This window comes from Somniosus microcephalus, chromosome 6, assembly GCF_052327205.1.
Source record: "Somniosus microcephalus isolate GS21.2 chromosome 6, FLI_Smic_1.0, whole genome shotgun sequence".
Lineage (NCBI taxonomy): Eukaryota > Metazoa > Chordata > Chondrichthyes > Squaliformes > Somniosidae > Somniosus > Somniosus microcephalus.
Window position 1 is genome coordinate 135,844,548 of NC_140992.1, and position 27,284 is coordinate 135,871,831.

The 27,284-nt window shown below is 44.0% G+C and overlaps 2 protein-coding genes across 9 annotated transcripts in view; both read left to right on the plus strand.

Moving 5' to 3' along the window:
- LOC147116101 (septin-2) overlaps positions 1-25,654 on the plus strand; it is a 105,838-nt gene extending 80,184 nt beyond the window's left edge. For 4 of the 8 annotated variants that reach the window (XM_085990829.1, XM_085990832.1, XM_085990834.1 and 1 more), the window contains 5 exons: positions 3,752-3,853; positions 7,859-8,004; positions 12,395-12,517; positions 19,420-19,477; positions 21,252-25,654. In XM_085990829.1, coding sequence (XP_085846955.1) covers positions 3,752-3,853; positions 7,859-8,004; positions 12,395-12,517; positions 19,420-19,477; positions 21,252-21,404 — 582 coding nt within the window. In that variant the 3' untranslated portion in view covers positions 21,405-25,654. Of the gene's footprint in view, positions 1-3,751; positions 3,854-7,858; positions 8,005-12,394; positions 12,518-14,571; positions 14,639-19,419; positions 19,478-20,074; positions 20,190-21,251 lie in introns of those variants that run through there. The other 4 variants (XM_085990831.1, XM_085990833.1, XM_085990830.1 and 1 more) reach the window with 4 other exon arrangements.
- The window catches only part of thap4 (THAP domain containing 4), a 410,225-nt gene that overhangs the window by 204,728 nt on the left and 178,213 nt on the right, over positions 1-27,284 (plus strand). The window lies entirely within an intron of this gene.

Consider the following 27,284-nt stretch of genomic DNA (forward strand, 5'->3'; position numbering starts at 1 on the left):
CAGCCATGCCCTCTGCCTCCACAAGAATCTCTCTTGGTTCCTAATTGGCCCCACCCTTCCCTTGATTACTCTTTTACTATTTGTGTTTATAAAATACTTTTGAGTTCTGTTTTATGTTCGTGGCTAATCTATTCTCACGTTACCTGCACAGTTAATGCTGGCTTGTGTTCAAAATAAACTGATGATTTGAAATTTCCAGTCAATGAATTCTGGGAACTGACTGATCAGGAGTCAGAAAATATTGTAAGCTCTGTGGGAGTAAATTAAAATGCCGATTGTCCACTTCCGCCTCCAGAACCTCCAGTTTTCTACAGCTGACTGCCTCTAGTATTGGAAACCCAACTACTGAGGACCTCGAGTGAGACAAGCCGAGTACTGCATCATTCTAGTACCTGTTGGACCAGAGTAAAATGCCTCATGTCTTGGACATGTGTGTTTCCAAAGACATTTTTCAGTACTGTCCATTGTTGTACAACTTTAAAATAATTAAGGACACAGGACAAGAGTGCCTCTATTCTGGAACAAGATCAACTTTCAAGGTAGTACCACAAAGATGGGCAGTGTTGCCAAATGCCTTTTTACAATCCCACTTGACCAAGTATTTTACATGTCCATTTGGTACTAAAATGCTGCAGTATTAGGCTGCTGTTACCAGAGGTCTTCGGCGAGCTCTGTGCACTGAAGTACAAGGCTGCTGTTACCAGAGGTCCTCGGTAATCTCTACTAAATCCTGCAGTACTAGGCTCTTGTTACCAGAGGTCCCCAGTGAGCTCTGTGTACTGAAATACTCTGCTCCTGTATACAGAAATGCTGCATTAATCGACCCTTTGAGCTTCACTGGTAATATTTTTTTAACTTGAAACTGCAAAGGTGTTGTTTAGGTGGGATAATTCCTGACTGGCCCACATCGTATTAAGTTTCAGGTTCAGTAATAGGAAAAGAACCGTAGCAGAGCAGGAGGGAGATGGAAATAGAGGGATATGGGGGCAGGGTGGGTAAAAGTAATTAGAATGGGAGGCAGCTCTTCTGGGGTATGAACACCGGCATGTTGTAAATGCTATATAATTCTATTATTCAGAGCTCGAGACTTTCAGCTCACTAATTGCAGAAAGTTAAAATCCCTGCAGGCCAGTCTTCAACCTTGGATAATATCCTATGTGGCTTTGGCGATCATGGTCCTGATCATTCTGCACCATTCAGTACAGTTAGTCACACCATTCTCCTCCACGATGTCGTCTCCATGGTCCACATCATTGGAACTGCCCTTGGGTGGTTTTAATCCTACCGGTACCAGTAGAGCCAGTGCATCTCCAGCAATGGGCCTCTCCTCCAGCTCCCACACGGTCACTATCTTTGGCCATCACCTTTCCTCAGCTATGTACTGCCTTCTGGTGACTGGCCCAGAAATTAGGCGCGCGGCAAGCCCCCGATGTGCACTCGCCCGGCGCGCCGACATCTGAAGCCCGGGCCTGCTTGGAATTCCTGTCACTGGCCCGGTTCAGATGTCGGCGCGATGTGCTTACCTGATCCAGCGGCGTAGTTAGTTTGATGTGCCGGCTGGGATCAGGTGAGCACTGTGCAGCCAATCAGGGGAGGGGAAACTTCATTCATGAGTTTGATAGTAAGAACTGTCAAACTCATGAAGTACAGGCGCCCAAAACACTAGTTAAACTTTAAATAAAATTTTAAAAAACATCCCACTAATTAAATGAACTATAAATAACTTTTAAAAACAATTTTAAACAAACAAATTTTTGAGAGAAATATTTTTTTAAGAAATTGGGTCTAAAAATAAACTTACCTTACTGTAAAGTCCTTAAAAACTATAAGGCTGTGGAAAAAATGTTAATTTTAAATAATAGACCACTTACCTTAAAGAATCAAGTCCTTACGCCTCCTTTTTATATGTCTAAAAAGTTCAGGCCCTTACACACTGGCAAACCTGTCAAAAAGTAGGAAGTTCAACGCGTGCGCGCAGAGTCCTGCGCGCACATGTTGGACCTCTGAACCCCTTGGAGGAAATGCCGGTTTCCCGCGCATGCGCTGTGCATGCTGAAATCCGGCACTTCCAACGGGCCCACGCGTGAGCACCCCGTCCGTACTCACGCGTTGGGACTGGAATTACTGGCCCATTATCTCTAGACAGGGAGTCAGCTTCAGTACATCTCCCAACACTGATCCCATGTCCATTCCCCACGAATGTGGAACTCACTACCACATGGTGTATTGAGGTGAATAGCATAGATGCATTTAAGGCGAAGCAAGATAAGTATATCGGGGAAAAGGAATAGAAAGATATGCCGATAGGGTGGAATGGGAGGAGGTTCGTAAACACCACCATAGACCGGTTGGGCTAAATGGCCTGTTTCTGTGCTGCAAATTCTATGTAATGCCATGCCATCAGAGTGTCTGTTTAACATTAATTTATAGATTAGCCAAAATTTCCTACAATGGAATATTGGTTAGGAAACCATTACTTTCAGCCCCTGCAAAAAAAAAAAACTCTGCACTCTTGCCTTCAACTCCATTCCCCTGTTTGCTCACTCGGGTTGAACTATCTGTTCCCAATCTCAGAATTCTTTAACCCAGAGCGGAGTGGAGCTTCAAATCCCGTATTCTATTTACTATCAGGACAGCTTGCTTCCACCTCTGCCCCTACCATACTTCCACTGCTACAGAAACTTTTATTCATGACTTTGGCAACTCTAGACCTGACTTCACCAGTGCCTTCCCAACCTGTACGCTCCATAAATTAAAATTTGTCAAATTCTGCCACTTGCATCCTGTCCCCCACTATCCCTACATGCCCATCCTCGCTGACCTACACTGCTCCCCATCCCCAATGGATTAAATTTCAAATTGACTACAGATCCTTCCACAACCTCACCCAACCCTATCTTTTTGAAATCTCCCTCTCCCGTCCTCTGGTCCTCTAACTGTGGCCTCCTGCATATCGCCCTGTCTAGCTGCTCTGCTTTTACATAGAATATACAGCACCAAACCAGGCCTTTAACCCAACTTGTCTGTGCTTGTGGCAGAATCTTCTGTCTCCTCGGCCTTGCTCTTCAGAACTCTGGCCCCAAATCCCCCCTCCTCACTCCCCATCTTTAAAGATCTTAACAAATAACCTCTTTGACCAAGACACTGTTCGTAACCCTCCCAACAAAGGCTCGATACCCACCCCTTCTCCGGTGATGCACCATACAACATTTTTCTACATTAAAGGCGCTTTATGAATGCAAGCTATTAAGATAAGGAGGAAAACTATTAACATTTCCATTTCAATTATGGAACTGACTAAATGACCAGACCCCATGCTTGAAGCTGTCCTCTGAATAAGTTGTTTTGTGGAAATAAATCTGTGGGGAGTGGAACTACAGCTCCTTCAGCTCTCCAATTTAAAGTCCAGTCCTTATGTTTACAGCATTTCCTCTTGTGCGTGCATGTGTGTATAATCTGTAGATGGCATTACTAATGAGCAAGGACATTGATTTAATGTTTTGAAGGAATTGTGGACTAGTATCAGCAAAACATAGGTCGTACTGGCAATTGATGTATTCGGTTGCCATTACCCATTGATCCTAACTATAAGTGGATGGAATGAAGGAATGTGATCCCAAAAATTTTTTTAAATCTCAATCCCGTGTAATAAAAATTGAATTTGACTTCTTTAGCCAGTATGAGGCAGTGACTCAATTGATTTATAGTCTGGTTTCTGGTTACTTCACCATGTTTATCATTTCTTTTTAAGATCCTTGATGAGATTGAGGAGCACGGTATTCGGATTTACCACTTGCCAGATGCGGAGTCTGACGAGGATGAAGATTTCAAGGAACAAACTCGAGTTCTTAAGGTACTTAACAGCAGAAATTAAAAATTAAACTAGTTGTGATTGATGGGTAACTGAAGAGTCTCTTATTGTTCTTGCATTGGGTATGTTTTGGAAACTTTGACATCCTTATTTGTTCCACTTCCACTTGAAAATAAGTGGGCTGCTGTCCAACTGGAAAAGTAGCACAGGGTGCTCTCCCTTTAGAGCTTGGCCTCACCCAGTGACTCCTTGAGAATTTGTTGTTTTTATATTGGCCCAGAAATTCGGGTCGGGGGCTTCCTGTGGGTGCAAGCCCCCGACCTGCACTTAACTTGCGCGCCGGCCGTTGAGCTGTAGGGCCCCGTGGAATTCCGATCCGGGGCCTGGTCCAGCTGCCGGCGCGCAGTGCTTGCGTATCCCAGGGGCGCAGTTAGTTCGATGTGTCCCCTGGGATCAAGTGGGCCACGGGGAGCCAATCGTAGCAGGGAATGCTCCATTCATAAGTCTTGACAGGAAGTGCTGTCAAGACTTTTAAATACTACGGCCCCAAAATAGCACTAAACCTTCAAATAATTTTTTTTTTAAATAAACTATAAATTACATTAAATAACTTTTAAACAATAATTTACATTTTTGAAAAAAATAATTTTATATTCTAAGGGCTAAAAATAAACTTACCTTGCTTTAAAGTATTTAAAAATAATAAACCTGTGGAAAAAATGTTTTAATTAATTCACCACTTACCTTGTAAAAAGCAGGCCTTACGCCTGCTTTTTAAATGTGTAAATTCTGCAGGCTTACCCTCCCGGGAAAACCTGTATATTAAAAAAAAACACCTAAGTTTGATGTGCACACGCAGCCTCCCCTGCACACGCATTCGACCTCTGAACCTCTTCGTTCAGAGGAACGGAAGTGCCGGTTTCCCACGCATGCGCAGTCCATGCAGGAAACCGGCACATCCATCGGGCCCACGGGTGAGTACCTAGCGCGTACTCGCCCGTGGAGACCCGAATTTCTGGGCCATTGCCTTGCTGCACATAACCTAATTTCTTCGGAGTTTGTTTACTCCTGCCATTGTAAGCAGTTTTATGCTAGATAAGAAGCTAATCTTCTGTCCACTATTTAAGGCTGCATTACATTATACTGATGCCAGATAGTGTTGCTTTGCATTGGTGCTGAAGTTGTGTAAATTCAGAGTCAAGACCAGATCAGACTCTGGAGCAAAACGGAATCCAGGGCGTCTCGCTCTAATTTGCTCGAGTCAGAAAATGCAAATGCAGTCCAACTACTTTATAATTTTTCAGAGTCCAGGAAAAATTTGAGCAGTTCTAGTTCAGTTTTTGCAGTCACAGGCAATGTCTTCTGACTTTGGCACATGTTTAGTTTTGCCTTAAGCTCATTGTTTGAGACCTGTGCCATCTGGTGATGCTGCTAATTGGAAACCCCTGAAGCCAAAGCTAGAATTGAGACTTGTGTGCCCTGCTGTAGGTCCTTTGCAGTAACTAAAACCAAGACTGGTGCTTATGCTCTTCCCCCACCCCCCTCTGCTTCCAATATCCTCGAACAACCAGAGTCTCTAGACTTCATTGTGAATGGTCAAAGATCACTTTGAAGGTCAGATAACATCTTAATGAGGCCTTGAAATGTTGCTTCCTGAAGGGACTTGAGAGCTCCACTTCAGCGTTGAAGTTACTGAAAGCGTAGAGGAGATTTGCTTAGACAGGTAAGACACCAGGCTTTTCTCTTACTTTGAGCTCCCAAAAGGAGGGGAGGTTGTTGACCCTGTAGCGTGGTCCAGCAGTTCCTGAGGTCCGAGTTACTTACTGAGAGTTCCCACAAGATCAGTGGAGAATCTGTCCTTTGTAGTTGCATAGTCCCAGAGAGTTCTGGATATAATACTACTAGATCAGTAGTTCTCAAACTGGGGTCCATGGAGACTTTCCAGGGGGCTCACTCCGGGCCAGCAGTGGCCGCAATACCACAGCCAACTTTCTGCTCTAATTGACCTCAATATTAAGTCCTAAAGTTTCCCTGCTCTGTTTTCTGCATAGTGCTGCGATATCATAAATCATTGGTGTGACCATATACCATACTGTGCATAGTCCTGGTCACCGCATTAGAGAGGATATTGAACAGATACAGAAGAAAGCAACCAGAATGATTGAGGGGATGGAGGGATTGGATTATGAGGAGCGATTATATAAATTGGCCATGTTCTCACTGGGAAAGAGAAGGTTGATGGGCGATATGATTGCTGTTTTAGGATTCTGAAGGGACTGGATAATGTAGACCATGACCAGCTGTTTCACCGTGTCCAGAACAGTGGGACCAGAGGGCACGGCCTGCACTTGATGGGGGGGGTAAATTCAGAATGAATCTGCGGAAACAGTATTTCAGTGAGTGAGTCCATGGAACGGGCTCCCTCGGGAGACGGTGGAAGCAGATAGAATTGATTCAAATGCAAATTAGATCGATTTCTTTCAGAAAGTCATATTTTGGAATATACTATGAGTAATTTGAGACATGACCCGCTTGGGATGAAAAAGGTGACTTTGGACCTGTGGTTCCCAAAGCGCTCCATCACTGGGGTTTTCCTTGCCTCATGTCTGGGTCTGTTGTAGACTAATTGATGGTTTGATTTGCTGTGATTAACTACTCCATTATATCATGTGACTATGGATGGTAGCGGGCGAACTAGATGAACCTTGGTCTTTTTTCGTCTCGCAATTCATGTGTTCTTACAGTATGTTGTCTGCCATAAGTATGCATTGTTGTCACCAGTATTTCAACAAAACATAGTAGAATTTGTGAAATGATTGTAGTATGTCCACTTGAACTGTGGCAATTTACAGTTTTTTTTTCTCCTAAATTTGGGATGTGCCTAGACTGGTCATTTTGAGCTAGAGGATAGTTGGATGAAGTACTGGTGGTTGCAGGTCTGTCACTAATTAGTGGGGGCAATTTGAGATGCATTGAATATCAGACTAAGTGAATTGGCCCAACATTTGAATGTACTGCTAAGTGTGATTTCTTCTGTCGGTTTGTTGCCACTGGTGTATTTCAGGTATTGGTAACACTGGTATGATGTTCCTCATTCTTCAAATGTAGCTCCACATACAATACAATAAGCTTTCAACTGGGGAATGAAGAAAACCATACCTAAAGTAGGTAGTTTAACGTTTAGCTAACGCTTTAACTGGCCAAATGAACTAACAGTTAACATCAGGCAGCCCATCAGTAACTAATACTCTCCACTAGATGAGATGGGTTGCGATCTGTAGATCCTAGCCTTTGGCCAGTAGGTTGACAACCACGAGATAAAGTGGAACCTCCATCCATTTGAGCTGTCTTATGACAATCAAAGCTCTTTGGACTCCATTTATAAGGCAGGTGTACAAATCAATTCTTGTGTATTTCTGTAAATGTGCTTGTGTAGACATTCTTTCAGCGAAGACTGGTTCTTCAATCATTGAGGCAAGTGTCCGTGTCCAGTCCTAGGCAGGGCCATTGATTTAGTGAATTAATAAGTCAGATTACACTTATTTTCCCATAGGATTTCTGAGAATTTTGCTGTTTTGTGGATTCAATTCCATCCATATTTCCATGGAAACTAAATCAGTGGCCTTGGTGATGGGTAATCCAAGCCCGTTTATTGACTTAGCACACACAAGATTTGGGAGATTTAATCCATCGCTGAAGTGAAAGGAGAGGAAAATAAGCACATATATAATATACAATAATGTAATACATATGAAAATTTGCTTGGGTACCCATTGTATGGGATTGGCATGTTTGGTTAGCCTGTGAGTAAATAATCCTGCAGGCTTGTACATAGTGTATCGCCAGGAACAGATGCCTGAGGTTGTACCTAGTCTTTAGGATTGATTATGCATCTGTTATCTCGTTGCACACCACACAGCTGTGTACAAGGCCTTTGGTCAAACTTCCATCTGGGCCTTGGCAGCGGAAGCCACAGGGAGTTGTTTTTTAAGATTGTCAGTCAGAACAGCTGTGATGTTGCACTGAAGTGTTCTCTTGTGAATACAGGCCAGTATCCCTTTTGCTGTTGTTGGATCGAATCAGTTAATTGAGGCAAAAGGTAAAAAAGTCCGAGGCCGTCTGTATCCATGGGGAGTCGTGGAAGTGGAGAATCCGGAGCACAACGACTTCCTGAAGCTGAGAACCATGTTAATGTAAGTGCCCTGTCTGTACATGTCACAGTAATGTGTTGATCCTTGCACTCCTAGTGCAGTATGCCGGCAGGTTTTAAAACATGAACTGACTGCTGTGTACTGCCAAAGTTTTAAATGTTGAGCAAATACTTCGGAACAATTCTCCAGGGATAAGGTCCTTCAGTGGTTTTGAATGTTTGTGAAAACAGCCGTGTATATATGTGAAGAAAAATTGTGGGGTTTTTTTCTTGCAGTTTTCTCCTCTTGCCTCTCCTCTCTTGGAGGCAATGATTCATGCTGGGGTGCAGTTTTGCTAATCCCTGCAGTCCACCAATGCCTTGTCTAATGCTTCAGGTATGAACTTGGTCAGTGAGTATTGGTGTGCTAATTAATCCATGGACCTAATAGCCAAGTCCATTCCTGTTGTTGCTCAACATTCACACGTTTTTTCCAGTGGAAGTGTAGAAGAACCTGCCAGGAGCAGCACCAGGCGTACCTAAAAGAGGTGCCAACCTAGGGAAGCTGCAACACAGGGCTACATGCATGCTAAAAAGCAGAAGCCGCATGCTATAGACAGAGCTATGCGATCCCACAATCAATGGATCAGATCAAAGCTCTGCAGTCCTGTCACATCCAGTCGTGAGTGGTGGTGGACCATTAATCAACTAACTGGAGGAGGAGGCTCCATGAATATCCCCATCCTCGATGATGGTGGAGCCCAGCACGTGAATGCAAAAGACAAGCTGAAGCATTTGCAACCAACTTCAGCCAGCAGTGCCGTGTGGATGATCCATATCTGCCGACTCCTGAGGTCCCCACCATCACAGAAGCCAGTCTTCAGCCAATTCGATTCACTCCACGTGATATCAAGAAATGGTTGAGCACACTGGATACAGCAAAGGCTATGGGCCCCGACAACATCCTGGCTATTGTGCTCCAGAACTAGCTGCACCTCTAGCCAAGCTGTTCCAGTACAGAAACAACGCTGGTATCTATCCAACAATGTGGAAAGCTGCCCAGTACCATTATTCAAGAAGGGTAGTAGGGAAAAACCGGGGAACTACAGGCCAGTGAGCCTAACATCAGTGGTAGGAAAATTATTGGAAAAAATCCTGAGGGACAAAATTTGTCTCCACTTGGAGAGGCAAGGATTAATCAGGGATAGTCAACATGGCTTTGTCCAGGGAAGATCATGTCTGACTAATTTGATTGAATTTTTTGAGGGGGTGACTAGGTGTGTGGATGAGGGTAACGCAGTGGATGTGGTATACATGGATTTCAGTAAGGCCTTCGATAAAGTCCCGCACAGGAGACTGGTCAAGAAGGTAAGAGCCCATGGAATCCAGGGTGCCTTGGCACATTGGATACAAAACTGGCTTAGTGGCAGAAGGCAGAGGGTGATGGTCGAAGGTTGTTTTTGTGACTGGAAGCCTGTGGCCAGTGGGGTACCACAGGGATCGGTGCTGGTTCCCTTGCTGTTTGTGGTCTACATTAATGACTTGGATATGAATGTAAAGGGTATGATCAGTAAGTTCGCGGATGATACAAAAATTGGTAGGGTGGTAAATAGCGAGGAGGGTAGCCTCAGTCTGCAGGACGATATAGATGGGTTGGTCAGATGGGCGGGAACAGTGGCAAATGGAATTTAACCCGGAAAAGTGCGAGGTGATGCACTTTGGGGGGGACTAACAAGGCAAAGGAATACACAATGAATGGAAAGACCCTAGGCAAGACGGAGGGTCAGAGGGATCTGGGTGTGCAAGTACACAGATCCCTGAAGGCGGCGGAACAGGTGGATAAGGTGGTAAAAAAGGCATATGGGATACTTGCCTTCATTAGCCGAGGCATTGAATATAAGAGCAAGGAGGTTATGATGGAGCTGTATAGAACACTGGTTAGGCCACAGCTGGAATACTGTGTGCAGTTCTGGTCGCCACACTACAGGAAGGATGTGATCGCATTAGAGAGGGTGCAGAGGAGGTTCACCAGGATGTTACCAGGGCTGGAGCGCTTCAGCTATGAAGAGAGACTGGGCAGATTGGGTTTGTTTTCCTTGGAGCAGAGGAGGCTGAGGGGGGACATGATTGAGGTGTACAAAATTATGAGGGGCATAGATAGGATGGATGCTGAGGAGCTTTTTCCCTTAGTAGAGGGGTCAATAACTAGGGGGCATAGATTCAAGGTAAAGGGCCGGAGGTTTAGAGGGGATTTGAGAAAGAACTTTTTCACCCAGAGGGTGGTTGGAGTCTGGCACTCACTGCCTGAAAGGGTTGTGGAGGCAGAAACCCTCACAACATTTAAGAAGCATTTGGATGTGCACTTGAAATGCCATAGCATACAAGGCTACGGGCCAAATGCTGGAATATGGAATTAGATTAGACAGGGCTTGATGGCCGGCGCGCACACGATGGGCCGAAGGGCCTCTATCCGTGCTCTATGACTCTATGACTCTAGGTATGTCCTGTCTGCAAAAAGCAGGACAAATCCAACCCGGCCAATTACCGCCCCATCAGTCTACTCTCAATCATCAGCAAAGTGATGGAAGGTGTCATCGACAGTGCTATCAAGCGGCACTTACTCACCAATAACCTGCTCATTGATGCCCACTTTGGGTTCCGCCAGGACCGCTCAGCTCCCGACCTCATTACAGCCTTGGTCTAAACATGGACAAAGGAGCTGAATTCCAGAGGGTGATGTGAGAGTGACTGCCCTTTACATCAAGGCAGCATTTGACCGAGTGTGGCGTGAAGGAGCCCTAGTAAAACTGAAGTCAATGGGAATTGGGTGGGGTGGGGGGGGAGAATCTCGCCACTGGCAGGCGTCATACCTAGTACAAAGGAAGATGGTTGTGGTGGTTGAAGGCCAATCATCACAGCCCCAGGACATTGCTGCAGGAGTTCCTCAGGGCTGTGTCCTAGGCCCAACCATCTTCAGCTGCTTCATCAATGACCTTCCCTCCAACATAAGGTCAGAAATGGGGATGTTTGCTGATGACTGCTGAGTGTTCACCATTCACAACTCCTCAGATAATGAAGCAGTCCATGCCCGCATGCAACAAGACCTGGACAACGTTCAGGCTTGGGCTGATCAGTGGCACGAATGTTACCTGCCACTTAAGTGCCAGGCAATGATTATCTCCAACAAGTGAGAGTCTAACCACCTCCCCATGACATTCAACGGCATTACCATCGCCAAATCCCCCACCACCAACATCCTGGGGGGTCACCATTGACCAGAAACTTAACTGGACCGGCCACATAACTATTGTGGCAACAAGAGCAGGTCGGAGGCTGGGTATTCTGTGGCGAGTGTCTCACCACCTGACTCCCCAAAGCTTTTCCACCATCTACAAGGCACAAGTAAGGAGTGTGATGGAATACACTCCACTTGCCTGGGTGAGTGCAGCTCCAACAACACTCGAAGCTCAACACCATCCAGGACAAAGCAACCTGCTTGATTGGCACCCCATCCACTCCCTCCACCACCGGCATACCGTGGCTGTAGTGTGTACCATCTACAAGATGCACTGCAGCAACTCGTCAAGGCTTCTTTGGCAGCACCTCTCATACCAGTGATCTTTTCCACCCACCTAGAAGGACAAGGGCAGCAGGCGCATGGGAACACCACCACCTCCAAGTTCCCCTCCAAGTCGCACACCATCCTGACTTAGAAGTATATTGCCGATCCTTCATCGTCGCTGGGTCAAAAGCCTGGAACTCCCTACCTAACAGCACTGCGGGAGTACCTTCACATGGATTGCAGTGGTTCAAGAAGGTGGCTCACCACCACCTTCTCGAGGACAATTAGAGATGGGCAATAAATGCTGGCCTTGCCAGCGACGCCCACATCCCATAAACGAATAAAAAAGTGTGTGGGTAGCAATCCAGAAAAGTAACCCTGCTATTTCTTTGTTCCTTCTCCTTTCCCTCATCTGAGCTACAGGCAACTGAGGCCAGTTATTGCACCTTTATTTACTACTGTCTTGGCCAAGGTCAGCTAACTCAGTATAGGCTTGAGATTGGACCTGGTATTTCTCCAGTCTGTGGATTAATACCACGAGGTGCATTTACTCGCTGCGAGCAGCTAACTTTCAGCTGGGGCCATATCTAAGCTTCACTCTGGATTCAAGGTGTGCATTTGTTCGGCATCAGCAACCTACTTGTGGGGTTGTGTGATTCTCAACTACTCAACGGTGGGGCTGTTATGGTGGCATGTTTCTGGTCACTGTGGTTGTACTTTTGGTGCTTTTGAGTATTTCAAACATCGTGGCATTTAACAGGTAAATATTTACTGATGGGGACTTCCGCTGATTTTTGTATTTGGTCCTGCTCGGTTTGAAGGAACTGATTAGCTGCATCACCCAGTTTGTTCCAAAAAAACTTCTAATTCTTTTTTTCTTTGAACTGTCTAGTACACACATGCAGGATCTGCAGGAGGTGACCCAGGATCTTCATTATGAAAACTTCCGCTCGGAGCGCCTCAAACGGGGTGGCAGGTTGTCTTCACATGGTTACGTTCTCCCTCTGTCTCCTTCGTACGTATCTGTCATCTGTCTCTTTACCTTCTCACCCTCTGAACCATTTGAACAGAAGCTTCTGGTATACCACAACCTGTACCTGGTGTGAAGGGAGGGAATGCAGCTGATGTGCGTGAGCCTATTCCTGGGGAGAGGGGATCCAGTTAGTCTAGAATCTCATTCATCTAATTCCCCTATACAAGGAACTCTCGTTTAAACGGCACCTAAATATCCGGAATTCTCTAATAACCGGCAAAATTCTCACTCCGAAAACTACAGTATACAGTCGTTTATAAGTTTTGTTTTACTGAAGTAATTAAAGAGTTGTGGATTACCTTCAACTGGCATTACTGTACTTAATCAAGCATCTTCCACCATCCATTTAACACAACATTCTGTAGGTGAGTACCCAATTATACTGCACGTTTCTTGATTTTTTTATTTTTGTTTGTTAAACATAGCCTCGGTAGATATACCTCTCCATTATCTGGAATTTTTAATCAACCGGCACCATCCCGGTTCCGTCGATGCCGGATACGAAAGAGTTTCCTTTACCTAACTGTGTCCAGACTCCCCTTGATGGAAAGGGATGTAGATAAAACTTGCCATTGTATTCTCCTCCTTTGGTGTCGCAGCTTATGTATGGACCAGCCCAGAACGGACTAAGTTCATCTAATCAGTGATCAGTCGCCTTTGAACTCCAACTTGGCACCTTCTACTAGAAAATAAGGTTCTACTCCTCTCACAGGTGGGCTGCCCTTTGAAGCCACATGATCTCTCTGTTGCACTAGAAGAGGAAACCGATGGAAAACATTAGCTTCCATGCAACATGAATTGGGCCTCTTCCCTTACCAGTTCAGCGCCTCGATTTTAAACTGGGTGCCAACTTACTAATGCTCCACTAACAGGCCCAATATGGATGACTAAAAATGACTCCAATCAGGCTAGTAGCAGCACATCAAAGTGTGAATTATTCAGCTATTTGTAAAATCTCTTCTGGAAAAGGAAAATCCCAAAACACTGATCCTGATGTAAATAGAAGCTAGTGTATGACTTTGGAACAATTCTTGGCTGTCAGGACCTCCATCTAAGGTTCACCACTCACCCCAAAATAGCCTTTTATGATTTCTGGCCTTCCTCTTTCAGATAGGTGTCTGAGGGGGAAGCTCATTCCCAATCTGCTCTTTCAGCCAGGGCGACTGAACAACGCAGGAGTGACCAGCTGGATGAGCTTGCCAGCCTGCAGTAGCTCCACTGAAGCCATTTTAAGCTCAGACAACAAAGGAAGGTCCTTCGAACAATCAGGAAATCTTAGAAAAATAACGGTGTTGAGTCTCATTGTAGTGCTCAGTGTCGGGAAGATGCAGTGTGGTTTTACTAGCATCTCAGCTCTACGTGAAATCTCATTAGTCTCTCCCCTGCAGGAAAATGAACTACTTTGAGGGATGGAAGGGGTATCCTTCCCCCCCCACCCCCCTCATCCCTCTCCTCTTTCCCCCCCCCCCCCAAATAAAGGCTCCTATTGGCATGTTTAGTGTCTTATCTCAAGTGTCTACACAGGTAGGTTAGGTATAGGACAGTGGAGTTGAGCCCTGAGCACAGCACTGCAGAGCAATCATGTGCAAGCCGATTAATGGGAATGCATGGTCTCGTGTTCTGAAAGACAATTTTTGTAGAAACTGATTCCAGTGTGACTTGTACCGTTTGTGGTGTCTGCTGTGTTTGGGAGCTGCTTAGTGTGTGGCACACACTGGGGAAAGGTGTGGTATGCAGCAACACATTGGTGAAAACTTGGAGTTGGGAAGGGTCTGTCCTTTTTGATCTGTTTCCTACTATCCTTTTTATTATGTATTCAGAGTTGTACCAGAAGTGGGAGACACTGGGGGACACATTACTGAAGAAACTGATCGGATTCTATGCAACGTGAATTGGATCTTGTACCTTGTTGGTGTCCATGAATCCAGATGTTGTCAGTCCTTTTTATAAATGTTTGAAATTTAAGAAGGTTTAGAATGTTTGCTTATTTTTTTGTGTAATGTTTTAATATTTATCCTTTCCCCCATCTTGAGCAGCACAGTTCCTGAAAAGAAGGTATATGGATTAATTAGGCTGTGATGTCTCCGTGCCGATTTGGTAGGAGTAATTTTAAGATTCCATTGAGCTCCAAATATGTCCAAACCCGCTACGTTTAAAACACGCACCCACTGCCGATACAGAACACGCTCGTACCACTTTGTTTCCAGGGACACTGGCAAGTGCGATGTGACAGCAAGTGTAACTACAGTGCAACTGACCGCATACAATCTGGCAACAAGGGTGGTAGAACATTCATTTTGCAGTGTCGCTGCCAGAATGCCAACTGCAGCAGCTGTTCATCTGTTGCTGATCGCTGCCATTGCCATGAAGTTGCAACTCTTGCAATGGCAGTTTGGATGAAAGTCATTGGTTCGTTATTTGAAAAGAAAATCCCGCCATTTTAATTGGGTTGCCAGAGGAACCTGGAATCTTGTATACATTCATCTGACTCTCCAGCCTTGCATTATAAATTACTTGGGTGCTGTTTGTACTACACATTATTCCTGCACCCCAATAAGGTCACTGTACACAATATTTTGTATAAGCACCTGGCCTTTTTAAAGCTGTAGTGCCAGTCACATGATGGAACACTGCTGTGTTTGCAACATGTATTCATGTCACTTCAGCCTATTTGATTTTCCCCATCACTTGAATTGACAAATCAGCATGTTGCTGCCTTTACTACTTAATGGCCTCCTGCTGCAAAAGCCACATGATCCTTGGCTGCAAGGTCTGCACTGGTTTCCGTATCTTTCTTGGTGGCTGCATGTATTTGATGTGTTTGGGCACTTGCTGCCATAGGCAGAAAGATTGATTGGCTTCAGTGTAATGTGGGGTACTTCATCAAGCCAAGTTGGGTTCTGACCGTTGACGGCAGACTAACTCAGATGTCCGTGCAGGCTGAAGACGTTCAGGTGATTTCCCAGTATGGTGGCATTCCTGAGACCCACCCCTCCAGGTTAGAGCCATTATCGGGCTAGCTGCATAATATACTGGCTGTGACGTGAGTGATTTTGTTTCAATAAGCTGCTCCCTGTTTACACAACACTTCAATTAAAACTATCTTTTTACATACACTGATCTAGTGAAAAGGAAGGATTAAAATTATGATACATTAAGGGTTCTAACTGAAATGCATTCAATATGTATGTGGTTGGGTGGATTAGGAAAAATTAAACCATTACTGTACAATTTTGTAAATTTCTTCAATTGGAGGCGCACGGTTGCAAATTAAGCACAAAAGGAGACCATTTGATCCAATTTGCCTGCGCCTGGATTGGTGTTGGCTCCACATCAGAGTTATTACTCTAACCCCATTTCTTCGCTCCTATGTGGTACCCTTCAATGTTTTTCTTCAAGTGTTTGATTCCCTTTGAAATCTTGTGATTGACTCTGCTTGTGATAATGCAGTCCATGTTCTAATAACCCATTGTATGAAAACATTTCCTTTACCCCAGAGTAACCCAAACTGCACTGTGGTAATACTGCTGTTAGACCGACTACCTGTGACAGTTTCTGTGCCCTTCAAACAAAGTAGTAAAGCGGTGTGTTTGAGAGCTGTATGTACGCCTCATTAGCGAGTAGAAAGGTAGTGTGCGCTTCCCCATGCATCTAACCTTGCTTTCCAGGAAAACCTAACTGCCGTAACCTCTTTGTGCTACCTTTTTATTTGCTCCGTTTTTGCTTGACATTTGTTATATTTGAGGGACTATGCAACAAGGCTGGTTAAGATTTGAAATGATTTTCTTTATAGCATTTCTTTTTAATCAACTAGCTGTCGAGCTTAATCATCTGACATTAAAGAATGTTTTGGTGAGGCACTGCTTTTAACACTTGCTCTGAAATGGGAAACTCAGTCTGACCGGATTAGATCCATGTTCCCCACTCCCCTCCAAGTCGCCTATCCTCATTACTACTTCCCTCTTTCCTTTTATATGTTTTCAGCTTTATTTTCCTTTTCCCACATTCTTGTTTGTTAATTTACACTTGTTTGCTTAAAAAAAAAAAAAAAAAAATGTTTTGCCAAGGATTCGTGGCCTTTGTCATTTGATGGGTGGCTTTGGAGGTACAGAAGATGCTTGATTTGAAGGAAGACCATCTCCAGTCACAGTAACAATTGTTAAATTAACTTTGGGCCTGGTATTTCAGTACCAAGTCTTTAGCAGTGTGAACATTTGTATGGATAGGTTGTCCTGATGCCAGCAAAGTGGGGTTGGTTCTATACTAACGGCAATCACACATACATATTGTCATAGCTAACTGTTGGCTGGGGATGTTATTGCCTGGGTGGGATGTGCTATTAAACTAAGCTGAACTTGTTGGAACGGTATTCCAATAGAGGTTTTAACACTTTGGAATAAGATTGGTTTCATCCAGCTGTATTCTCAATTCAGTGACTGGTGGCCATTACAGATTGAGATGCTGCATGAAGCTCAATAGTTCCATTCATATTCATACTGCCATGTTACTATAGGGAGAAAATTCCAGACACTGGTTAAAAATCACCTTTGAGGTATTGGGTTTGATACTGTCCTTTTTCCAAAACCCAAGTTCAAGTGTAGCTCAGACAGATTAGGTCTGATTTTTGGCCAAGATGGGATAAATGAAGATATCCTCTTTTGGCTGTTAAGGAGCCTGAAGTGAATTGAGTCTGAACCCAGATTTAGTGATTTCCATTTAAAGTATGAATTAGTGCAAATTATTGCATTCCCTTCTGAGGATCACTATTTGGGGAAACGAGAGTGATACAACTTCTGATCAGTCGATATAATTAAACTGTTGGGGGAGGAGGGAAGACTGAATCACCTCCGACCAGGAGGCACTTTCCATTTTCTGTGCTTTACCTCAAGTCATTGTGACATTGTATGCATGTCACGTGACACTTACAAAATATTAACCCTTTGAGAACCTGAATTGGGCTTCTTCATACTACCCTTTTAGAAAACTCTCGATGCTTTGTCAAATAAAACTAAAGATAATTCTCATGCTGGACTTGACTGCAGGGATGGTTTCCAAGCCAGCGTAGGTCTTCTGGTTTGTTTCGAGTGGTACATTCCTGAATGGTTCTGCTGATGTTTTTGCTACCTACCTGCGATCAAACTGCAGGCAGGCAGTAAAATAGACATGAAATTTGGAGTGAGATACCAGGCCTAAGATTTGTCTAAAAGGACCAATGTGAGAAAAAGTTTAGTAAAGTTGCAATTGCCATAGGAGAGCTGTTTTAATTCCAAGCAGCATATTGCTAGTGATTTGAGGGTCAGGTTAAATTCAGATTATTTATTTTAACTGTCAGGTGCTGGTTAGTGATTCAGATGAAGTAAGTTGCATGGTATAGAATAGATCTGTGCTTGTGATCTTCCAAAATTCTCTAGATTCAGGAACCGTCCTTTAGATTGGAAAATTGCGCGAGTCACTCTGCTATTTAAGAATGATGAGGGGGAAACCAGGGAATTCTAGACCAGTTAGCCTAACATCTGTTGTCAGGAAATTGCTAGAATCTATAATTAAGGATAGGGTGACTGAACACCCCACATTTTCAGTTGATCAGAGAGCCAGCATGGATATGTGAAAGGCAGATCATGCCTGACAAACCTGTGAATTTTTTGAAGAGGTGACTAAAGTAGTGGACAGGGGAATGTCTTTGGATGTTATTTATATGGACTTCCAGAAGGCATTTGATAAAGTCCCTCATAAGAGACTGTTATCTAAGGTAGAAGCCCACAGAGTTGAGGGCAAATTATTGACCTGGTTAGGAAATTGGCTGAGCGGCAGGAGACAACGTAGGGATAATGGGCAGGTACTCAAATTGGCAGGATGTGACTAGTGGTGTTCCACAGGGATCTGTGTTGGGGCCTCAACTATTTACAATCCCTAATTAATGACTTGGATGATGGCATAGAAAGTCATATATCCAAACTTACTGGTCACCCAAAGATAGGCGGCATTGTAGACAGTGTAGATTAAAGCATAAAGTTACTAAGGGATATTGATTGATAGATTAAGTGAATGGGCAAAACTATGGCAGATGGATTTTAATGTAAGCAAATGTGAGGTCATCCACTTTGAACCTAAAAAGGATAGAACAGGGTACTTTCTAAATGGTAAAAAGCTAAAAACAGTGGATGTCCAAAGAGACTTGGGGGTCCATGTACATAGATCATTATAATGTCATGAACAAGTGCATAAAATCATTTAAAAGGCTAATGGAATGCTGGCCTTTATATCTAGAGGACGAGAATACAAGGGGGTAGAAGTTATGCTGCAGCTGTACAAAGCCTTGGTTAGACCACACCTGGAGTACTGTGAGCAGTTCTGGGCACCACACCTTAGAAAGGATATATTGGCCTTGTGCAGCGTAGGTTTACCAGAATGATACCTGGACTCCAAGGGTTAAGTTACGAGGAGAGATTACACAAATTAGGGTTGTATTCCCCAGAATTTAGAAGGTTAAGGGGTGATCTGATCCAAGTTTTCCAGATATTAAGGGGAACAAATGGGGTTAGATAGAGAGAAACTATTTCTGCTGGTCGGGGATTCTAGGACTAGGGGGTAAAGTCTAAAAATTAGAGCCAGACCTTTCGGGAGTGAAATTAGGAAACCATTCTACACAAAGGGTGGTCAAGTTTGGAACTCTTCTGCAAACGGCAATTGATGCTAGATCAATTAATTTTAAATGAGATTGATAGCTTATTAACCAAAGGTATCAAGGGATATGGGGCAATGGTGGGTATGTGGAGTTAGGGCGCAGATCAGCCGTGATTGCATTGAATGGTGGCACAGGCTTAAGGGGCTAAATGGCCTACTCCTGTTCCTGTGTGTTTATCTAACACTGTCCTATCTTTCAGGAAAGGGGAAGAGCATCCTCAGGATAAGGACCAGATCCTGCTGGAGAAAGAAGCTGAGGTAAGAATTGCAATAATGCAGGAAATCCCCATTTTCCCTCTTTTTAGAAATCCATTTCTTTCTCCCCCACTGCCTTGATCAAAGAGGGGCTTGATTTCTATAAAAGCAATACAGACCATTTCAGACCCACCTTCCACATAGGTTATTTAGCTGCAAAGTGAGATATCTGCATTTGGAGCCTTAAGATGGCACGACTAATTGTCTTAAAACACCTCCACTGTTGCCTTATGGTGTGCCCTTGGACCAAAGTGCCATGAGATGGCCAGCATTGTTGCATGCCAAATATACAGTATTGGTGACACAGGAATCTCTGCTGGGATTCCTATCCTGACATTATGTGAAGCCAGCTTCTTCGTGGATGTTCTATTATGTTTCCTGATCTAGTCTGCGTGCATTATAGAGCTATAAGCACGAGATCAGTCCTCCCAGTTTGAATTAACGACTTTGTGAACTCCACAATGTTAGTTTCTCTGCATTTCTTTAATAGTCACTAGAAAGTGGCACAGACTGCTTTGCTGATTTATGAAAGATGTGAATCTGGAAAGCTGCAAGCCTTTCAGTGTTGGTGATGGCCAGATTGTTACGCTATTCTTTCAGTTGCGCCGCATGCAGCAGATGATTGCCCAGATGCAGGCTCAGATGCAGATGCAGATGCAGAAACCAGGAGGAGATGGAGACACCAGCAGTGTGCACAGTCAGCATGTCTGAACTGGTGAGTGTTAACTCGTACAAGCTACACGTTAACCAAATTAGAGTGATTAACCAGGAGGTATAGTTGATGCAGTGAATGTGTAGCAGGTGCAGGTGGCCGAGTAAGCTGGTGGAGAGATTGCAGATGCCAGTGGAGCGGTGAGGGCGTGGAGCGGTAAGCCTGGGTGAGGGCAAGGGCAGTAAATGTGCATAATTCAGAACTTGGGAGGAGTGTAGGGTACAGATGGCACAGTAAAACTGGGAGGGTGGGGATAGTGGGTGTGGGTCACATAGTAAACCCAGGAAGGATGAGGTGCTGGGTGTGAGTAGCAGCAAATCTGGGAGGAAAGGATGGAGGGTTGGAATTTTTCTTAGACTGGACATTTGTTTTGGAAATGCAACTATTTAAGGTCTTATTATGAGAACCTCTTGCAATACACTTAAATCACAGCACAAATCAAGAGCTCAGTCTGTGTTGAAATTGAGTTATATACAAGAGAGAATATTACCTCAGTCTGGTTTCCAGAAAAAAAACCTGGGTCAGTGGAGCCAAGGTTCCTACATTAAACCTGGACCAGTGGAGCCAAGGTTCCTTCTTTATAAAATCATGCTTTAAATACCTTTTGGGGGGGAACTTCCAACAAACAGACCACAACGGTAAAAGAACAAAATCTGAACAAAGACAAGGCACTAATCCTGGTTGTAAACTGCTCAAGGCAATTCACAGATGTGCAAGGAAGAAAATAAGATACTGAGACAGAGTTCTGAGGGATGACCACAATGTTCTCAGAGGTGGATTTTGAGGAGGGCCTTCAAGGAAGGTGGCGATGGAATTCCAGAGGGCCGAGGCTGTTGAAGGCGCAGCTGGCAGTGATGAGGGCTTGGTGACCACCACCTGTTCCTATGTTTCAGCATGGACCCAGAATTTAATCTGTCATCTTCCAAGTCTGCAAGCTTCAGTACCACAAGCTAAGTTTAAGAGGGGACCAAATATGGGGTCTAGTTATAAGATCACTCCTGGCCAGTAGACATTCATGATGTACACTATTTCTAAAATGTTCTCCTTTATCACAATCTGTTACAGGCAAATATTGAAGAGTTCCACCTCCTTGAAGCAGAGGTGGAGGATGATTTGGAGTGTGGAGAAAATGGTAGCCAGTGTTGGCAGCTGATTTCAGTGCTTCGTTCACGATGCAGTATTGTAACCATTGTACCCTTATTTCTGCCATTTTTTTAATGTAGTTTCTCTTTTTTTATATATTGTAATAAGCTTGCATTGTTCTCATTTCCCATTATGTTAATTTTGTACCTATGTACCTTTTATGAAGTTGTAGCTTTCTAGTACTTGGTATAAAGTATTTGCAACACTGGTTAAGGGTATAAAAGCCACTATTATTGGGAAAGGTTTGATTTATAAAGGAACTATAACCAATTCTATTAAATACTACCAGCTGGTTTAATATACATGGGGTGGGGAAATGTATGCGGTGTTGCTGCTGATCCATAGTATACTGAAAGTAGATGCAGGGTGTCAAAATTGGTGGTTGAAAACTCCATTGGTGAGCTGCTTGTGCCTAATTTCTGTCACGAGAGGCAGGTTAGAGCTTTTTCTTAGACTGTGGTGGTGTACAGTACTGAGGACCTGCTGCCTTGGTCTTCGGACCTTGATATTTCGTGCTTTCTGGCCACGGACCAGGTTACTGTAGGTATGAAACAGTTGCTATCTCCTCAGTGTTGCATTCTGCAAACCTAGTCCTTCATCATGACCCGGAACAGAAATAGTCCTCAAAAGTACAACGGTTTAAAGTCCAGTTCGATTACCTTTTCTCGCCTGATCTGTTAATGGACTTGCTGCTACTTTGCTGAGAGGCTTATGCTCTGTACTTGGCTGTGGTGTGGAGACTCTTGGCCCATGATTCTACTTGGCAGACCACCGTTTGTCATGCTCTTGTCTTTTAATGGTGCAGCCCCATGTGACTGAGTCCTGATACTTGGCATTTCCATTTACATTTCCCTTGTATAATCTCATTTACTTTTTGGCGGACGGTAGGAGGGGTGGCATGCCATAATCGAGGAAAAGAGGGAGATGGTGGCGTTCTGTAATTGGCTTGAGGGAACTGCAGTATTTGTGCTGTCTTCTCACAAAATTGCTGGGTTTTTTTTAGATCTGCAAATGGGTGGTTTGAAAATTAAGAAAATATCAGTTCTTTACATATGCATTGAATTTGATAGGATTTTTTTTAATAACTGAAGAGCAACAAGTCTGTTTAGTCAGATAATCTTTGGGGATGACTAATCCACTGACTTGTTCTCCAGTGTATTGTTTTAAATTACTTTATTTAACCTTCAATCAGTAAAATGTTTTTATAATGTAGCTCTTGTTTTGAAATGGTGCTGATGTGTACACGGCTAGACTGTACTATAATGGGCAACAGCACTGTCATAATGTCTTCATTTCACTGTCCCCATTTGATCTGACCCTTCACTCACTGTAAGGAAACGACATATACTCCTGGCACCAGGTCTGTGCACTAGACAGCTTTAATTATTTCACCCTCAAACCCTCCATATTATGAGCCTGTACATAGACTCTCTAACTGAAATACATTAAAAACTGCAATCTGAATGTTTCTGATCACACTAGATTCATCGCAAGGTACATTAAAATTGAAGTGTGGTTATTGGATTGGGCATGGGTATTTTTCCCCACTATAGTGCTTTCCTTTGAGTTGTAGAGCAGAAAGCCCTCAAAAAAAAAAAAAAAAAAAAAAAAAAAAAATATGTTGACCGATCCCTCTAGCCAGCTTCCTGAAGAGTTGTTGGGATGATCAGTTGCAGTGTTTCGTCTACCCAGCCCGCTCATTGTCAGAGTGAATGCTGATATCGGTCAGTACAGAAACATCAGTGTCCTTTAAAGTGGCCTCTCCTACTACTCAACCAGAAATCATTGTCATTACTTTCAGATTTGCTTTCAAATTCCTTGCCAGCACTTCAGACTTGGCTCAGTGCACGTGCTTTTAATTGGTGACTTTTTTTGTGATCAGCGGTGGTGAGTCTGCCTGAGAGTGCTTTGTGGCTCACTGTTTGTTTCAGAACTAATTGCCTGCAGACTGTTCGGATGTGTTCAACAAACTAATGTTATTTAGAAGCCAGGTGCTTCAAATAAGATGCTGCCTGACTGGGTGATTGTCGTGTTTAGCAGAAGAATAGGGTGTATTACATCTTTAAATCCTGCCAGCACTTCACAACATACTGTTGCATTCCGTTTAAATCTCGGGTGCTGTGTAGTTTATGCTAATTCTTGCCTGTCGGTTGGTTGTTGAATTGTATTGCATGGCCCTGGCACCTGTAATTGGGAGGAGCTGGAATCTCATTCAGAGGTCCTATGTTTGAATCACTACAAAAAGTGCTGTCTAAATTCATTCTTTTTGGTTAGGTGGGATGCGCATACCAGCACAGCAGGGTCTCCAAGCTTTTGCCTTCTGGGCCTTTGTAGATTGTAACATGCAGCCTGTGGTGGGGGAGGTCTGCACAGTTTAAATCCATGTTTCCATTAATCTGCATATTTCTCAAGTTGCCAATTCTAACAGATCTTGGTGTTCTGATTTTAGGATTTATTAACCAGCGAGCCAGCAATGCTAAGAACAGCCCTTTCCAAACCTGTAGGCCTGCAAAATTCAGAGGGGGCAAAAGCAGGTTGGGTACCTCGCAGTGCAGGGCTCCAATATTTGGGGCAGTAAAGCGAGACCAGCAGGAGTGCGCAGGTTTGGATGATTGACGGGTGGTGGTTGCCACAGTGGAGTCGGAGATGTGGATTGGCATCCTGACTCTCATATATTTTAGTCGTTGTTGGAAAAAAAGTGTTGCTGTGTCAGACATCTAGCATTTAAGGTATGTGCCATAAGTAGCATGGGTCTGTCCCTGCAAGAAATGGATTGTGTGCCCTTGGGCTGCAGTCTGGGTGATTAGATCGGTGCCTCACGAATGGGAATGACTCCACAAATCAAATGCATGTACAGTAAAATGCAATAAAAAAATTTAATGTGTAACATCTCTATAGGACTCCACAAACTTATGCTTTTACATGCAGTTGCATATGTATAGGGCTGTATGGGTTCTTGAAATACTTTAGCTTGACACTAAAGCTATCCTTTTTGTTTAATTAGCGAATTGTCTAGCTACTGAAAAAGCATTTTGTAAATGGACCTGTTGCAAAATGGGGCCTTATGAACAGGGCATTCCTTGACCTAGTTTAATCAGTTCCTCGCCATATTATGAAGTCACATACATCTGCCAACTCTTGTAGCAACTTCTGATACAGCACGTTAATGTACTGTGAATCCGACAAGGTTGCTTGCTATCGCAAGAGTACCTGAGTCATAGTCATGAGCAGAGGAGGTTCCCACAGCCAATGACTCTTGCCTGTGTTTATTTTCAGATTGGCACAGAATTGTAAACTAGTGTGCTAACAAGAACTGGGAACATATGTGTTGTAGTTTTCACCATTTTTGTACTTGAATAGTCTTAAACAGGTGAAGATGCACTTAGAGTTGGCCATCTGCCTCAAAGTAAAGTGTCATACTTTGATTGCACTCTCCAAATAAACTTTGTAAAATGGGATAACAGAGAGAAATAACACCGCCATTTATACAGTCTTCCCACCCAACAAATAAAGTACTGTGTTTTATATCGAAGCTTTTAATGTGTGACATGGTCAGCATTTTATCCCAATGCATGTGTATGTGTGGTACATGTTGACTTAGAAAGCCAACCTCTCCATTTGGTGCCAGGTCCTGTTATGAGACACAAACAAGAAAAAGGCACATACTTGTTTACATTTCCTCTGTCACCAGACTCTTCCAATGCTAATTCAGATTTTCCTTTGTCTTCTAATTTTAGTGGAAAAAATAAAGTGTAAAATGTTCCTTGCTGTATACTTGTTTTGGCTAAATATTGATTGAGGGGAAAATGGAGTTTGATGGGGGTGGGGGGGAGGGGGGGAAGAAGAGAAATGACAATTATGGAAGCTGTTTCCAGTCAATGTTCAGGCAGTTTACCTGAAGGGGGTGAAGAATTTGAGAATGTGTATTTTCTCTGGACATTCTGTACTTTCATGCTGATTGGAGTACTGGTGACCCATTTAGGTGTTGAGTTGGGAAGCTTTTATACTGCCAAAATATTGGAGACTGTTACAGTGCTACTTTCATGTGTTTCAAAATTTTGAATTTCAGATGCTGTTTAGAACAGCCAAACATTTTGGTATGTATCTGGTTACAATGTTTGAATTCTCTAAGGTTTAGGAGTAATGCTGGATTCTCTGTCAGCGTACTCTGTCTGATGGCCTGTGGGTCAGCCAGATTTATTGGTGTACTGGAGGTTGAGGCAGCAATAATCAAACATACAGTCCTGCTCGACTGGTTAGTCTAACAGTGTCATTACATGTACGTTCTTGTTCACTAAAATGTCACAATAAACTTGTACAAAACACCGAGTAAATTGTCTTCCCTTGGTTACATGTGACATATACTGTGGGTAAAATAATTGACAGAGAAACTGGAAGATGCTTTTGTCAGTGATTTTGGGCAATAAGGACCTAGACTATCTGCCGCTCCCCACCCCCCCCCCCCCCCCCCTGCCCTCGAACTTGTTCCCAGGTCTCCTGACCACTGAGCCTGGCTGATGCATCCTGTCAGGCATGTTGGACTTCTATCCGCTGGGCGGAGAGGCTTATAGTTCCAAATAAGACCACTCATCTCATCCACCTTGTAGGGTGTTTTTGCGTGCCCCATGTTTCTATGACTCTCCCTTGAGTTGACCCGTGCCACAAAAACGCCCCGGTTTGGGTTGTTTCCCTTGGACAGCGGGAGCTTACGCCAATAGTCCCTGTCCAGCCCGTCGATTAGCTGGTAATCCCAGAGAGAGAGAGACAAAAGCCAGATAGGTCTACTCCTGTGCCCGATGCGCAGCGTCCCCAGCGGGATTACTGTGTAACCCGGCTGTGACCGGATGCCACCCGGTTGGCCTTCCAAATTATACCGCGAACCACAACCACCAAGTTCGGACCCAAGGAGTTATTATGGATAGATTATAAATGATTCAGACAAAATGAAACTGTTCAGGTTGGTCAAAGATAGATTCCTTTTATTACACTCTCAAACGACAACCCCTACTCCTCTCGCTTACGGCAGAATGAGTAGGTGACCGTGGACACTAGTTTATAACCTTAGACTAAAATACCCACCCTGTTAGTTACGCCGAACCAACCCCTTCCCAGAATCTAAGCCTAGATAATGGAAAAACTCTTCTAACTAAACCCCTCTCCCGGTTTGGTCAGAACCCACACTTGGAAGCCTCCTCATGCACACACACATGTGCTAGTCTGCATCTTGGACACTTGCAGTTCCTCAGCAGCCAAACATGTGGGCAGTCCTGGGGATTTCTAGCGGTGTATGCCGGATATAATTACCAGCCCTTGTCGTTGATTCACGCGGTCCCGGCTTCGTTCGACTCCAAAGACAAAACCGTGCCTAACACAGGCATGCGATGAGGCCCAGAGTTACGTTCAGGCGGTACGATGAGGCATTCACCGGGCGTTCCTTCAGAGTTGACGGACACGTGGTTACGCGGAGAACCCCGTTACAGATGGTAAAGAAAAGCAAGCAACACCCTACATCCCCAAAGTTCAGCATGTTTGTACCCCGTGCAAAACACACAACTTGCTGGGCGATTCCTGGTTACCATGTTTGCAGAGATGCTTCAAATCAACTTTTATTGTCATTGTTAGTGCACAAGTGCAGTACAACGAAATGTAGGCTTGCAGCTCCCGAGAGTGTACATTTAGATTAAGACATTTAAACATTCAACATACATTTGGCTTGTAATATATAAACATAACCATAATAAAGTGCATTGGCAGATGTGCAGGCTTTAGAGTTTGTGTGGAGTTCAGTAGGATGACAGCCCTGGGAAAGAAGCTGTTCCTAAATCTGGTGGTACGGGTGCGAATGCATCTGTAGCGTCTCCCAGATGGCAGGAGGGCGAACAGGCTGGGGTGGGTAGGGTCTTTGATGATGGACCGTGACCTCCGTAAACAGCGTTTCTGGTATATGTGCTCTAT